The sequence below is a fragment of the Pelophylax lessonae genome (genome assembly GCF_965119305.1).
Source record: "Pelophylax lessonae genome assembly, chromosome: 3".
NCBI classification, from domain to species: domain Eukaryota; kingdom Metazoa; phylum Chordata; class Amphibia; order Anura; family Ranidae; genus Pelophylax; species Pelophylax lessonae.
The window spans coordinates 288,890,253-288,906,231 of NC_138770.1; the positions used below are offsets into that span (position 1 = coordinate 288,890,253).

The 15,979-nt window shown below is 45.6% G+C and overlaps 1 protein-coding gene across 2 annotated transcripts in view; it reads left to right on the forward strand.

Moving 5' to 3' along the window:
- The window catches only part of ATP13A3 (ATPase 13A3), a 449,747-nt gene extending 435,904 nt beyond the window's left edge, over positions 1-13,843 (forward strand). Inside the window, exons 30-33 of one of the 2 annotated variants that reach the window (XM_082249623.1) lie at positions 2,267-2,355; positions 2,453-2,533; positions 12,563-12,652; positions 13,120-13,842. In XM_082249623.1, the coding sequence (XP_082105749.1) occupies positions 2,267-2,355; positions 2,453-2,533; positions 12,563-12,652; positions 13,120-13,317 (458 nt within the window). In that variant the 3' untranslated portion in view covers positions 13,318-13,842. Of the gene's footprint in view, positions 1-2,266; positions 2,356-2,452; positions 2,534-12,562; positions 12,653-13,119 lie in introns of both variants that reach the window. The other variant, XM_082249624.1, reaches the window with a different exon arrangement.
- The last annotated feature ends 2,136 nt before the right edge of the window (positions 13,844-15,979 follow it).

Genomic DNA, 15,979 nt, shown 5'->3' on the forward strand with positions numbered 1-15,979 from the left:
TTGGAAGTGGCGGCTCTTTTTAAAGGAAGCCATTTTAGCCCTTCACCATGACAAGTGGTGTTACGCCCTCACCCATCTTTTTTTGCCAAAAGTGGTTTCAAGTTTTCATTTGATTCAGGACTTTGTCTTGCCTTCCTATTTTCCTAGTCAACAGGTACCAGGAGAAAAGGCTTGTCATACTTTGGATAGTGTTCGCGCTGTCAGGTCCTATTTAATGTCATTAGCAGCAATTAGGCAGTCAGATTCGTTGTTTACCTGCCAGAGGATCCTAGAAGAGGATTTGCGGCGTCTAAAGCCAGTTTTCTTGCGGAATCTGTCAGTTTGTTTCTCAAGCTTATGACTCTTCAGATAAAGGCGCTCTCCATTAGGTATGTGGGAGCCTCTTGAGCTTCCCGGCATCGGGCGTTAGTAGCCTAGGTCTTCAAGGATGTTTTTTGGTGCATACGTCCACTAAGTTTTACTAAGTGCATTTGGGAGTCGCAGAGAATACTGCTATGGCCGCAGCGTGTTACGAGCATCATAGTAGGGTCCTTAGGATTGATGAGCGTTTTTTTGTCCGTGTCTCCCTCCCCTCAAGTACATTGCTTTTGGGACATCTTAGATAGTAATGATTACAGCCTGCTCTGTGTCTCCTGATGTATGAAATTTAATTTTTTTTAACTTACCTGTAAAATCCATTACATCACAGGACACAGGTCCCTCCCCTCTTTCTTGGGGTTTGTTACTTGCTACAAAACTGAGGGACTTCCTGTATGGGAGGGGTTATATTGGGGAGGACTTTCTGTCAGATTTTGGTAAGCCAGTGTCCATTCCCCTAAAGGTGGCGCATAACCCAGATAGTAATGCTTATAGACTGCTCTGTGTCCCGTGATGTACTCTCAAGAAATAGATTATATAGGTAAGCAAGTAAAAAACAAATCTATATTTTTTTTCCTTATGTGCTTCCACTGCTAGAGATTTAATTTATGCTTCAAAGGTCAATCTGTAATTTAATAAATCCCCCACCCACCAAGTTCAGCCCACCTGGGGTAATATGTACTTTCAGCCCTGATCTAGAAATCTTTCCTCCAACATGCTCTTGGCCAGCTCCTTTTCATTCTGCATAAGCATGCCACAGCCAGATTGGTTCCAAAGGGTAACCATACTAATGGCGGCCATGAGCAATCCCCTAGAGCAGGGTCTCCAAACTTTCTAAACAAAGGGCCAGTTTATGTCCTTCAGGCTTTATGGGGACCAGACTGGTGCCAGCGAGAGTGGACATTTTCCTGGCATCAGTGGGTGTAAACATCACAACATTTGGTATTGGGAGAGGAATAGTACCCCATTGTTGGTGTCAGTTGGGAAGAATGGTGTCCCATTGTTGATGTTAGTTTTCAAAATTATTTCTCGTATCAGTGGGGGGAATGGTGCCCCAGGGCTGGATAAAGGTAAGCAAGAGTCTGCACCCGGTCACCGGGCCGCAATTTGGAGACCACTGCCCTAGAGGGCAGCTCACACACAGAAATTAAAGGGGCCTCCAAAAAAGGAATGAAACCAGTTTGGGGCCCTATTAGATGAAAGATAGCTGGATTATAACTAAGGGTAGGTATTGGTGGATATTTTTTAAAACATTCGCATGAAAAATCTTCTGCAGCTGCATAGAAACCAATCGGCATCCAGGTTTTATTGTTAAAGCTTAACTGAACAAGCTGAAGTTAGAATCTGATTGGCTACCGTGCACAGCTGCACCAGATTCTGAGTGCACCAGTTTTAGTAAATCTCCCCCAAAATCCCATGTGGGTTGCAATCAGGGGATGGGAGGATTTTTTAAATGGCAGCTTCACTAAAGGTTACTCTAATCCAAATCCATATGTCACTTTTTAGGCATTTCTTGCCTGTTCTCAGTGTCCACACACCAAGTGGTGAAATGTGCAGCTACCAAAGTGGGGATGTAATGTGACTATTTTTAACATGATTTTTGCAGAAGTTTATTTATTTGCAATGCTTGTGCATACAGCATGCTTTGGTAAAGAGGAAAACTTTCTGAGCCCCCCTTTCCGATTATATCTTTGGGAGAACATTAGTTCACAGTAAAAACCCAAAATGTGTAATTGGCTATAATCCTGTGAATAACTCCTGGGGTGTCTGTTATGATAGTTGTAGGGGGTATGTTGTTGCCTACACTAGCCACAATCAGAACATATTAGAGCTAGAACAAAAGCATGTAAAAGGTTTTCCTGGGACTCGACATATGACTTTAATGTCCTTCCATTATTCTCTCCTTTAGATTTCTTTGTAATCTCAGTGTTGGCTCTTTATGCCTTAATATTATTCTTCATGCTGCACCCTATAAACTCTGTTGACCACTTCTTTGAGGTAAGCTGTATTGTTATTAAAGTGAACTTGTATTGATCTGCCTTACTCAAGCATGATTGACTTTCTTTTACTTAATATGTTGTACTTTTTTTTTCAGCTGGTCTGTATCCCATTTCAGTGGCGCCTTGTAATGCTGTTCATTATTATTGGAAATGCACTCACATCAGTTTTGGTAGAGGTAAGACCTAGAAGCTTTTGGTAATATTAATATAGTATAGTACAGGCTTCAGACAGGAGTGGTTTCTTGAGGTGTACGCATGAATCGTATATAAAGTGCTTTGCATGAACATTAAACTAGTTTGTACTTTTTCATATTCTGTAGTGTTAGAACTTGGGTTTAAATGGGACTGTTACCATTTAATTTGAAGAGTGTATTTAACATTTTGAAGGCACATAAAAATGTAATTAAACAAAAAGGAAAAAAAAAAAAATCTATCGTTCACCATGATAGTATCATATTTGACTTCAGTGACAGCTTTGAACCTTTAGGACTCCTTTCACACGAACGATCCGTTTAGATCCGCCTGTCAGTTTTTATCCCTATGGGGCAGCGGATGTCAGCAGAGACATGTCCGCTGCCACCCGCATCCGATCCTGTCTGTGAAATCCAAACGGATGGAAACCCTATTTCTCTGTCGCTCATTGACAGACGCAGTCCTCTTGATTAATATCAAATTGGGTTATACTGCCCTCTACAGGAGTAGGACACTAGGCAGAAGGAAAACGTTCTGGCCACACCTTAGGGGCAGTCCCAGAGGGTATATCCTCTCTCTCTTTGCTACAGGATGTTAGTTTTTTTCTGTCTAGTCAGGAGTAAGGACCTAAGTTCCTTGCTGGGATCTTTGGTCCTGGCAAGATTTTTTTAGAAAATTTTTTTTTTAGGCAGCTTTTTTCTCCAGTTGTTCCTGTGAGATCTTCAAGCAAGTATGCTGGAGCTGGGCGACGGGCTGGATGTTGAGATCCAGTGGTCACCCCAGTCAGCCTACGAGCGCGTGCAGGCCCTAGCTCCGCGCTGGGTCGGCCGCGACATAGTCCCACTGGACGGGGACTGACCCTGCGAGTTAAACGTCTCGCCGGGACGCCGACGACCAGTTGGAAACTGAGTCGCGGCGTCCGTATTGGTCGACAGCCCCCCCACCTCGGTGGAGAGGGGTTCTGTCAGGAGTTGGCGCCCGCCTGTTCCGGTATGGTGAGTAAAATGTTCCCCCTCTCCCCCTGACGGGTTTGTGGGTGGACGCGGGCCCCTCCCTGGGGTGATTGGACCCTCATGATCTTGGGTCCCCCCTCTATCCTATAACAGGTGTCACAGATCCCCCTCTTGAGGGTGATTTGGTGAATAAGAACCAGGAGGCTTGGTTTGGGAGCTGACTATCGGAAGTCACTGTATGAGTGGGCACTGTAAAGGGACCATGACTGAAGTTAGTGGCTGGCATTACTGTTAGGATGGCCATGTAAGAGGGTGATTATGATCCTACTTCGTACATAAGGTTGCAATGCCTGGACTACCGCCATCCACCGCCGCACACCTCCCGCAGGCCGATGCCTGCCTACCGCAGGCCGCACGATGTAGCAGGCGCTGCCATCTTTCCACAGGGCCGCCATCCTCCCGCAGGTCGCGTGGGGCCGCCATCTTGGCGTAGCCTCGTGTCTCCAGCATGGGGGCGGCCATTTTGGAGATGACCAGCTACCTCGAGGAGTAGCATGGGAAGCGCCGGAAGGCGTGGAAAGGGGCGGGCCGCCTCCTTTACCCGGGAAAACGATCCAAAAGACTTCCTGCCTGTAAGAGACAGCGCTGTGAGCAGGTTGATAGAAACTTCTGTGCATCAGGTGGTGAGCCTTGGGGTCTCTCTCTCTCTCTCTCTCTCTCTCTCTCTCTGTGGGGTCCAAAGCAGGTAACACTGAGGGGCGCTGTTGCGCTGGGGGATTACAAAAAAAAGAAAAAAAGTTTTTTCTTTGCAATTATATTTTTTTTGTTTGCTGGCAAGTGTCTTGGATTAATCATGGACCCTGCCACACATGTATCCCCACCTGATCCCCTCGAGGTGGCCGCAGGACCCTCCAGTGCCCCACTTATGATTGATGCATTATCAGCAGTTTTGGAGTCTTTGGTATCCCGGGTGGAGGTGGCCTGTCAGGGACGGGGGGCAAGAAAGCGACCCCCGCCTACCCCTATTTCATCTGACACTTCAGATACGGATTCTGAGCTTGTCACTGCAGCTGCAGGTCCCTCTGCTGGGGCTGCTGTCTCGGGTACGGTCTCCTCAGACAGTGAGGAGGACGTTCTGTCTCCGCCATAGCGCAAGAGGAAGCGTTGGTGGACGCACTAGTCATGTCTGTCCGGGAAACCTTAAGTCTTGAGGTTACACCGGCAGAGGTAGCTGACACGGAAATTCCCTTTGGTACCAGCAAGCCTACCAAAATGGCGAAGGTTTTTCCCTTGCCCAAATGTTTTGGTAATCTAATTAAGGAAGAATGGGATCGTCCGAAACGCACCCCTGCTATTTCCAAACGCATTGCTAGGCGCTATCCGTTTGAGGAATCCCTCCTTAAAAGATGGACGGTACCACCAGTGGTGGACTCAGCGATTTCCAGACTAAATAAAGCCACTGTTATCCCGTTGGAGGACGCTCCGTCCTTTAGGGATCCGGTGGATCGAAAAGTGGAAGCGGAATCCCGCTCCATTTTTTCCCTGATAGGGTCAACATTTAGGCCAGTGGTTGCCATTGGTTTAGTTTCACAAACATTGACAGAATGGACCAAATTGTTACTGCCGGGGGGATACTTCTCCCCTTTATGTCACGGCGTATCAGATTTGCTGGAGCAGATTATACAAGGGCTACAGTTCATCTGTGACGCCGCCCTGGACGCCACTCCCTTGCTAGGGTGTGCATCGGTTTCAGCAGTGGTCCTCAGACGCGTGCTGTGGTTAAAGTGCTGGTCGGCGGATCAAGGTTCCAAAAAAGCTTTGGCTAATCTCCCTTTTCAAGGGGATCGCCTGTTTGGGGCCACCTTGGATGAGATTATAAAGGATCTCACTGGGGTCAAGAGCACTTTTTTGCCACAGACTGCTAAGGGTAAAGGACCTCGTAACAGGCGAGGACCTTCCTTTTCCGCTCATAAAAAGTTTGTTCGTTCCGCTGGGGCGGGCGATAAGGGGAAGCCCTCCAAAACCCCTTCAGGGGGTTTCAAAGGGCGCTGGTCGGGTAAACAAAAGTCCGGCTCAGCCAAACCTGAAGATAAGACCAATACAGCCTGAAGGTGCGCCCCCACCCATCTCTGGGGTGGGGGTACGTCTTCACCGGTTTCCGGATCCATGGCTTTCCAGAATCCCGGACAAAGGGGTTCGCGAGGTCATACGGTCAGGATACAGGATCGAGTTTCGATCACTTCCACCGGTGCGATTCTTCCCTTCCAACATTCGACTATCCCCGGATCGCTTATAAGCTTTGCGGGGGGCAGTAATGGACTTGATGCAACAGGGAGCGGTAGTTCCTGTTCCTTGAGCAGAACGTTTTCAGGGGTTCTATTCGAACCTATTCACAATACCCAGAAAGGAGGGCAAGGTGCGTCCAATTCTGGACTTAAGAGCACTCAATCATTTTGTCCGGGTACAAGAATTCAAGATGGAGTTCATCTGAACAGATCAGCGTTGTTTTCACTTTTCCCAAGGATCATTCCTAGTTCCAACCAGGAGCTGGAAGATTCAGTGAACGATTCGGATGTTACTGTCCGTCAACTGGTCTTCCCTTCGGACTTGCATGAGGATCCTGGGACTGATGGTGGCCTTCTTAGAGGCAGTACCGTAGGCCCAGTCTCATGCCCGAATTCTCCAAAAGGAGATTCTTTTCAGATGGAATCGGAAACCCGATTCTCTGGACAATCGGATCCGGTTGAGCGAGCGGACCAGGGAGTCTCTGGTCTGGTGGCTTCGGTCTCCGATGCTCAGCCAGGGGAAGTCATTTCTTCCGATAGAATCTTGGTTACCGATAAATGTATTGGAACTGAGAGCGATCAGACTTTGTCTGATTTACTGGACCGAGCAGCTCCAGGGCAGCCCGGTTAGGATCCAGTCGGTCAAGGCCACGACCGTGGCTTAGGTCGATCACCAAGGGGGCACCAAGAGTGCCCTGGCGGCCATAGAAGTGGCCAGCATTTTTCATTGGGCGGAATGGTTTGTTCCGGCTCTCTCCGCGGTATTCACTCCGGGGGTGGAAAATCGGCAGGCAGATTATCTCAGCCGTCAGATTCTGGATCAAGGGGTATGGCCTCTTCATCCAGAGGTATTTCACCAGCTGTGCCTTCATTGGGGCACCCCGGAGGGGGATCTGTTGGCAGCTCGGCTCAACAGGTAGGTGCGGAGGTTTGTAGCCCGCTCCCGAGATCCTCGAGCGGACGCAGCAGACGCGCTGGTCTCCCCGTGGGGACAGTATCAGCCACTGTATGTCTTCCCTCCTCTCAAGTTGCTGCCGAAACTTTTTCGCAGGATAGAGGTGGAGGGAATTCCAGTTATCCTGGTAGCTCCGGACTGGCCTCGTCGACCCTGGTACGCCGACTTGGTCAGGCTGGTCGCGGACGCTCCTTGGAAACTTCCTCTCAGGGAGGATCTGCGGTCTCAGGGACCGATCTTCCATCCTGCTTTACAATCGCTGGCTTTAACGGCCTGGCTATTGAGACTCAGGTGCTGAAGGACAAGGGATTGTCAACTTCAGTTATTTCTACTTTAATTAAAGCAAGAAAAGCGACTTCCAGAAAAGTCTATCATCGCACATGGAGGTCTTATATTGCGTGGTGTGAATCCTTTGGATTTCCTCCACGTGCCTATTCGGTGACCCGAATCTTGGCTTTTCTGCAACAGGGGGTTGAGCAGAAGCTGGCCTTGAGCACTATCAAGGGTCAGGTTTGAGCGTTAGCAATTTTCTTTCAGAAACCTTTGGCTACCCATTCCTTGGTGCGGAATTTCATCCAGGGGGTGCGGCACCTGGCTCCACCAGTGCGCGCGCCTTTACCGCCCTGGGATCTTAATTTGGTGTTGTCGGTTCTTCAGAAACCTCCCTTTGAAAATATCAGGGAGATTCCCTTGCTTACATTATCCCAGAAGGTGGCCTTCTTGGTGGCCATTACTTCTGCACGCAGGGTGTCAGAACTGGCCGCATTATCCTGTCGTTCCCCATATCTGGTGGTTCATAGGGATAAGGTGGTTCTTCGTCCGAATCCATCCTTCCTTCCTAAAGTGGTTTCAGAGTTTCATCTGAATGAAGATATTGTGCTACCTTCCCTGTGTCCTAAGCCCAGTCATCCTCGGGAGTTTGCATTACATTCCTTGGATGTAGTTCGGGCAATCAGGGTATGCTGGAAAACTACGGACTTGTTTCGTAAGACGGATTCACTTTTTGTGATCACGGATGGCCCCAAAAAGGGGTTGCCTGCATCTGCCGCGACTATCTCCAAATGGATCAGACAGACGGTGGTACAGGCTTATTCTATTAAGGGTTGGAATCCTCCGCTCCCTGTTAAGGTGCACTCCACTCGGGCGCTTAGTGCTTCCTGGGCCTTCCGCCATCAGGCGTCAGTGGTCCAGGTTTGCAAGGCGGCTACCTGGTCGTCGGTTCATACCTTTACAAAATTTTATAAAGTTGATGTGTTGGCATCGGCGGATGCCTCTTTTGGCCGCAAGGTTTTGCAGGCCGCAATTTGAGGAGACCGTTGGTCTACCTCGAGGGTTTTTTTCTGTTGGGTTTTCAGTTGAGTCTCATCCTTTTGTCTGATGAGCCTTTAAAACTTCTAGTTGGCACCGGTTGGGCCTTCTAGATTGGATTTTGATTTCTGTTATCCCACCCCTCATTTATGGCACTGCTTTGGGATGTCCCAATTTGATATTAATCAAGAGGACTGCGTCTGTCAATGAGCGACAGAGAAAAATGGATTTTTGTAAAATCTTACCGTAAAATCCTTTTCTCTTAAGCTCATTGACAGACGCAGTACTCGCCCCTCTACTTTTAAATTGGGTTGGGTTAAATTCTCTGACACTGCTTTGTGACATAACTAACATCCTGTAGCAGAGAGAGAGAGGATATACCCTCTGGGACTGCCCCTAAGGTGTGGCCAGAACGTTTTCCTTCTGCCTAGTGTCCTACTCCTGTAGAGGGCAGTATAACCCAATTTGATATCAATCAAGAGGACTGCGTCTGTCAATGAGCTTAAGAGAAAAGGATTTTACGGTAAGATTTTACAAAAATCCATTTTTTCCATCCGTCCAGGGGATCGGATCGGATGAGAGCGGACAGGCAATCCGCTCTCATCCGATTCCCCATAGAGAGCAGCGGGACTCTGACACCTCCCTCTCCGCACACAGTGCGGAAACGGAGCTGTCATCCGCCTGCTCAGTGGGGATCGGCGGATCGATCCCCGCTGAGCAGAGAACGGACTGCAGCAAGCATCGTAGAGTGCGAAAGGAGCCTTGGGGTTAGAACTCTGAGGTTTGTGGGGAAGGTTAAGGTTTTTTTTTTTAATTAAGATTTTAATTTATCCCAACTCTGGTGTTTCTCCAGAGCTCTGTCTTTTGACTTGTTTTGATTGATCCATCCCCTTGAAAGCTGGTGTCAGTGGGCTTGGATGGGCACAAAGAATGCTTTTGATGTCAGTTTGAAAAATTTCTGAAATCAGCCAGAATGAGTTGCAGGTGCAGTTGACCTGAAACACACAAAAGCCCGTCGATGCTGGCTCTAAGGCTGGCCATACACTATACAATTTTCCTGTTCAACTTTCCTTTAGATTTACCAAAACTATATAATATAAGGTCAAACCTAAACACTTTCAATTTGTATGCAATGGGGCAGGCCCTTCCACTACATAGTTGAAGGTAAATCTAAAGGAAATTGAATAAGAAAATTGTATAGTGTATGGCCAGTCTAAGGCTGGCCATACATGATACAATTTTCTTACAATTTTCTGTACAATTTTCTTTAGATTTACCTTTAACTATGTAGTACAAAGGCCTGCCTTATAGGATACAATTGAAAGTGTTGTTTAGTTTTGACCTCATATTATATGGTTTTATGCATTTTGTTTAAATTTGTTTTTAGAGAATTCTGAAATTCAGTTTTTGTTTAAATCACTTGATAATTATATTGCGTAGGAATGGGACACCATGCAACAAATAATGTAACTCCTGAAAACTGTTGGTTGGACCAGACCTTAAGTAGGGGTTGCACAGTGAAGATTCTGAATACTTAACACAAACAAGACCTTTTATGTGGTTATGTGGTGGTTTTAAGTTGTAAATAAATTGGAAAACTACATGTTTTTACATTTGTTATTTTTTTGCTTATATCGGTATTAAATAAAAAAAAAAAAGCTGCACATTTACTTTAATCACAGGTTGCTGCATAAAATGCAACTTTTACAAGAAAATAGGATTTTTGGCTTTTAAAGGCATAATAACATAAAAAATGTCCTTGCAAACAAAGCGTGTTTAAAACTGGCTTAATACGTAGCAAAAAAAAATAGTGCCTTATGCTTTAAGAAAACAAATACCGCATGTATTGATGTGAAGTATGCTGCTTTATAGCACAGCAAGCCAGAGTATGATGTGTTTGCTGTTGACGTGTATTGCCTTTATGTACTACAGCAAAGTTGTGTTTTGAAGCTTGTGCTCATTGCAGGCATGCATTGAAGCTTTTATTTAACAAAAAGGCATGCATGCAGACTTTTTGGCATGGGGATGTTTTTATTTCAAATGAACAGATGAAAACTTTCCTTAGCCTAACCATTTAAAGACAATCCAGTCCGGCAATTGATTCAGGCATACTTTTCAAATCTGTTACAGTGAAGTTGTTGGTGGGTTATCACCAGGACCACAAATTTGAAAAGACCAAAATGACCAAAGATGCACTTCTGTAATCAACACTAAGAGGGAAGAGGAGTAATCCTCATGTGTGTTTAGGATGGATTTTCTTCTATCCCAGAGCTCTAAAGTCCATATTAGTTGTTAAGAAACATGATAAACTTCAAATACAGTATAACAGAATGCTTATAGAGGTTTCTAATGCCTATACATTGATGTCATCGTAATAAATGTGATTATTACTACAAAGTCTGAACCAAATTAAAAAGAAATGTATATAGTATTGCCTTTTAATATTTAACTAGGTTTTACGGGCATGTAAGTAAAATAATTTTTAGAAATACATCTGCTAAGTGTTCTAGGATTCATTTCTCAGTGCCTTTATCCTGAACTGTGCACAATTTAAGACTTCCTGGCTTTTGACAATGCTGTCTAGCACAGTGGTCATTTATTGTCATGCCAACATAAATTAGAGCACGTATATCTTGAATAATAATTACCTGTGCGGCAAAAGCATGCTTTGAGGGCATCTCTTTCTGGAATAGAAGTGTCCCAAACTATGCCTTTTAAATATATAATTGAAATATGAATCAAAGCTGTTTACTGTGGAGTCATTTCTAATGGATATATGCTTATAGTATTCACAATATTTGTTACACATCACGCTGATTTTCTTGTGAATGCTAATGGACTTGAAACATTGCTACCTCTACTGTGAAAAAGAGAGGGACCACATGGTTATCCTTGGTTACCTGTGGACACAACTACAAATTAAAGTGTTTTTTTTTTTGTTTTTTTTTTCGTTATGGATAGAATGTGGCATGTTCAAACCCCTGTCCGTTTTTTAATGCTGTCTGGGGAGATTTCAACCTCACTTTTATGTTCTGGCGACAACCTTTAACCAGGCAGATAGTAAGGGATGATCACCAGGTAAACGGGCAGCAATAAAAAAAAAAAAAACTGACGGGTTATAACATTCTCCTAGTTAAAGCATTTTTATTTACATCTGTGTTAAAGAAATGTCTCCTCACTTCCTGTCCTGGGGAACAAATCTTTTTACTACTAAAGTAAAGGAATCTCTCCAACAAAGCTTCCAATGACATTAACACCTGACAGGACTTCCTCACTCTATCCAAACTTAAAAAAAAAAAAAAAATTGGCTGCAGATACTTTAAATTACTAGTATTAACTTTCCTGTGCTATTTAATGAGGTGCAGTTGTAGTTAATTTTTTATAACATATATATTTATATATATATATAACTTTTTTTTTTTGCATAGTTACAATGGTTCAGCTTGGACCAATGGAAGTTTGCAAATCTTCTACCTGGCTGAACCATGCTTAAGCTGTAAATCACTGTAATAGCCACTGTTACTACAGTGATAGTGGCTGTCTTCCGGGTCCAGTGCAGTGCCAAGCAGCTACAATTCTGCTTATTAACCACTGGCACTGCCCCCATTCATAAAAAGCCTTCTATTTTTTTCAATTAAAGTTTTTCTAAAGCCACCTTTAGAACACCTTAATTCAGAAAATGCATCAAGGTAAAACTTTAGGAAGAAAACCTTCCAAAGTCTGTGCCATCTACCAGCGTTCCCCTCTCGTCCTGAATTCACTGCTTTTGAGAGCAGCAGGAGCCATTGCCCCCTGCTGCTGTCACCCAAATCAGGGTGTGGAGAACCTGGGGGGAACAGAGTCCAGCTTTGTGCTTGTATGGACACACACACAGTCCAGCTCCGGAGCGCACATGCAGGAGTGCCCTCATGGTAAGTCATTTGGTAAGTCATTTGCTATGGGGGCAAAGGAGGAGTGGAGAGCGCTGCCGAGAGACCAGAGAAAAGGAAGTTCAGGGCTGTTCTGTGCAATACCATTGCAAAGAGCAGGTAAGTATACCATCAATATTTTAATTTAAAAAAAAAAAAAAGGAGCTTTACAATCACTTTAAGCCCTGTTTCTATTGGTCCAAGCTTTTCTGGGGGCAACCTAATGTTTGGAATTTCCTTCTCCTTCGGTGACAACCATAAGCGTGAGAAATAAACACCTGAAAGGTGTTCTAACTTCTCTCTATTCTGTCCAAACCTGAAAAAAAAAATTAGAATTACACTTTAAGGTAAATCTGCTGGCCTACGTTTGATGTGCGTTTAACATGCACATCATTTGCAGGAATACCTCACCCTTGTACTTGTTCTCTCAAATAAGCATATGTCTATTAGAAAAGGTTTCTCCAGGTACCAGGTGATTGAAAGCACAGTAATTGTGATTCTAATAGTTGACCGTAACCTGTTTTAAATATTAATTTGATTGATTTGCATGTTTCTAATGAATTGGTCCTTTTAATTCTTCCCACCCACCCACAATTTCTCGCAGACTGTCGTCCTTGATATGATACTCTGGAAGCTTGTGTTCAACCGAGACAAGCAGGGAGAGTCCCACCTCATGGTCACCCACCCCCCACAGGTTGGAAATTCACTGTTCATATGCACCGGGCAGCTTAAATCCTGCAGTCCCTTTATCTTTAGCATTAGCTGCTATGCAGTGTCATGTGCCTTTGTTATCTGTGTGTGTGTGTGTTCATCTTCCCGCTACATTTGCACAAAAAGCTATTGAGATAGACTGGTGAATGTGTTGACGTGCATGGTGTGACTTTGTGAGAGGATCTTGCTGTTACTGCTAACCAGTGCTGCTAATATAATGCTTCCCAAATAGCTCATTATGGATTTTACCAAAGCTGTAATGTATTAGGAATGTAGACGTGATGTATATCTTCCTTTGTCCTCTTGGGGTTGGAGATACTGATTTGCTGCTTTAAATAAATTACAGTTAGGCTGCTTTCATGTATTTCTTATTATTTTAACTCGCAGTATTACCTAGATACAGAATCCCTTAAATCATTCACTTACTGAATCTGTATCTGCTTTTTCTAGGAGGCCAATGATCGTTGGGGAGGAGGATTCTGCTCATTTTTGTGTTTCTGCAGAAAAAAGATGCCCAAAGCCAAATACATGCACTTAGCACAGGAACTGTTGGTGGATCCAGACTGGCCACCTAAGCCAAGAACAACTACTGAAGCAAAAACTTCTGTCCAAGAAAATGGCGGCCACCATATTGTCACAATTACGTAGCAGTTGCTTTTAGTGGCTTTTTTAATTTTTGTTTTTTTTTATTATTTTGTTTCCAATACGATTGTCCCATATGCACTGCTGGTGGGGTCTGTAATGAATTGTACACTGCAGAGCCCATCACTAGAATTTTCATAGTGTCTTCATTCAGGAGTTGGGTATGATCACCAGCGTTGCATACTTAAATCTCCATGTAAAGTCTGAATGGAACTATTTTTAAAAGGCTTCAGAAATGATTTTTTTTTAATAATTTAAATTATATATGCAGCACTGTGTGAGGTGGGAACCATTATATTTTTATTATGAATTATTTCGCTCAAACAACATCACTTCTATTCTTCCTTTTTTCAAGTCATTTGGGACCATTGTGTAATAAGGTGTAATTCCCATACTAACTAACGCATTTGCTTTTAGTTTCCTGTGGCCCAGAAATATGTTCAGGTGGGTAAGTACGTTTCCTACACTTCAGATATATACTCCTCATGCTAGTATTTAAAATTCTGGAAAGTGTATAATGTTGAAAGGGGTCTGGGCACCTGCCAAATGAAGGGAACATAATACATGTTCCAACCGTTTTTAAGGTGGAACGTGTAACATGTTTCCAGTGCTGCAGCCGCTCACTGCTGCTCTCTGTCCCTGTAACATCAGTATGGGGAGAAGCTCCCTGTACTAGCTGTCACTTTTTGAAAACAGCGCGGGCGTGTGGGGCTACAAGTCCCGACATCCTTTGCGGCTGTCAGTTTGTAGGATTCAATGAACTACCACGGCGCTACTGAGCGCCGTGGTAGTTGATTGGGTTTTCCTGTCAGTGTGAAACTGCCTGGCTGTACGATGTAGAGGGCAGGCAGCTCACACAGACAGTCTGCAGGAGACCTGCATGGCATCAGAAATCTGCTGATCGCTGGTGCAATGCTTTTGAGGCTCCTCAAAAAAATAAAAAATAATTTGTAAATAGAAAAAAAAGTCTGGCTACGCCTATGGGCAGTCCCAGGGGGTATATTACCTCTCTCTGCTATAGGTGCTCAGTTTTTTTCTGCCTAGTCAGGAGTAAGGACCTAGTTCCTTGCTGGGGTCTGTGGTCCTGGCAACATTTTTCTTTTAGACTAGGATTTTTTACCTGTGAGATCTACAATCAACTGCTGGACTGGGCGACAGGCTGGATAATCTAGATCCAGTGGTCGCCTTAGTCTGGACTGCAAGCATGCACCGACCTCAGCTCTGCGCTAGGTCGGCTGCGACGTGCCCCACCAGATGGGGACTAGCCTGCGAGGTCGCATACGACTGGGTCTTGGCCCGATTCGCAGCCTTCCTCATGGCTGACAGTCCCCTCATTTCGATGGAGAGGAGGTTCTGTCTGCAGCTATGCCACCTGGTTCCTGGTATAGTAAGTGACTGCCCCCCTCTCCCCCTGGAGGGTTTTGGGGTGGCCCTTCATGTAATGGTCGGACACCTGGATTTCCCTCCTTCCCATTAGGCACCCCCATCTGTCTGGTGGTCCCTGTGTGCCATATCGCCCCATCTGCCCCCCTCCTTTACTGAGGCTGGGGCTTGTGGGGTGGCCTGGTCCACTGCCTGGGGTGGGGACAGGGTGCTGTGCTGAAGATTGAGGGGTGCACCTCTTGTGACTGGGTGAACGGGGGGGGGGCTGTACCTAGATGGGGGTCCTGCCAGTGCCCCCGCCTGTCCTATTTTCTGAGGCCTTGGGATCCCTCCTTGGTCCCTGGGAGCCCAGTGGTGCCACCATTTTGCTGTAGCCTGTGCGCTCAATGCACGGCGGCCATGCTTGTGTAGTCTGGCGGCCATTTTGCAATGGTTTGTAATTGAAAATAGCTGTGGCCATGACAGTGGAGCCCGGTGGGCGGTGATTTTGGCTTTGGGAGCCCCTCCTCATCCCCTGGTGCTGACTCCTCATCCTCCTGGTGGCTGCAGGTGCCTGTTTCTGCTGGGTGGTGAGTCTGGTGGGGTCCTCTCCCTCTCTGCTGAGGATCGATTAGGTGCTCTGTTACTGGTGACCGAGTGGTGCTGCCGGAGAAGTGGGGGGCTGTCCCTTAGTGTGTTACACATTTTCATGTGGGCCCCCTATTGACTCATGGAGGCTTTGGAGCACATTTCCCCACCTGATCCCCTCTGAGGCTGCGGGGTGCTCTGGGTTCCAACCATTCATCGATGCACTGACGGCAGTCCTGGAGTTCTTTGTGTCCCGGGTGGAGGTGGTTTTTGGGTGTCAGGCTAGCAAAAAGCACCCCTTGCCTTCCCTTGCCTCTTCTGTCTTCTTAGATCCTGAATCTATTTCGGCCGCTATGGACGTGGGACACTGCTGGGTTTGCGACCATGCGCCCTGAGTTCTCAGATAGTGAGGATGATTCCTCCACTTTTGCAACTGCTTACGAAAAGGCGCTGGTGGATGCACTGAATGTATCTGTGTGTGAGACCTTAAAAATGAAGGATGCAGCTGCAACAGAGGCATTGGTTCCCTTTGGCACTCACAAGCCTTCCAGAGCAGCAAATGTGTTTCCTTTCCCCATCTATTTTGACAGAATTTTCGCTAAAGAGTGGGAAAGGCCAAAATGTCCTCTTGTGGTCCCTAAGCGATCTGCTATGCGGTACCCCTATTAGGAGTCCCTTCTTTAAAAGTGGACTGTTCCACCGGTGGTGGACCTTCCAT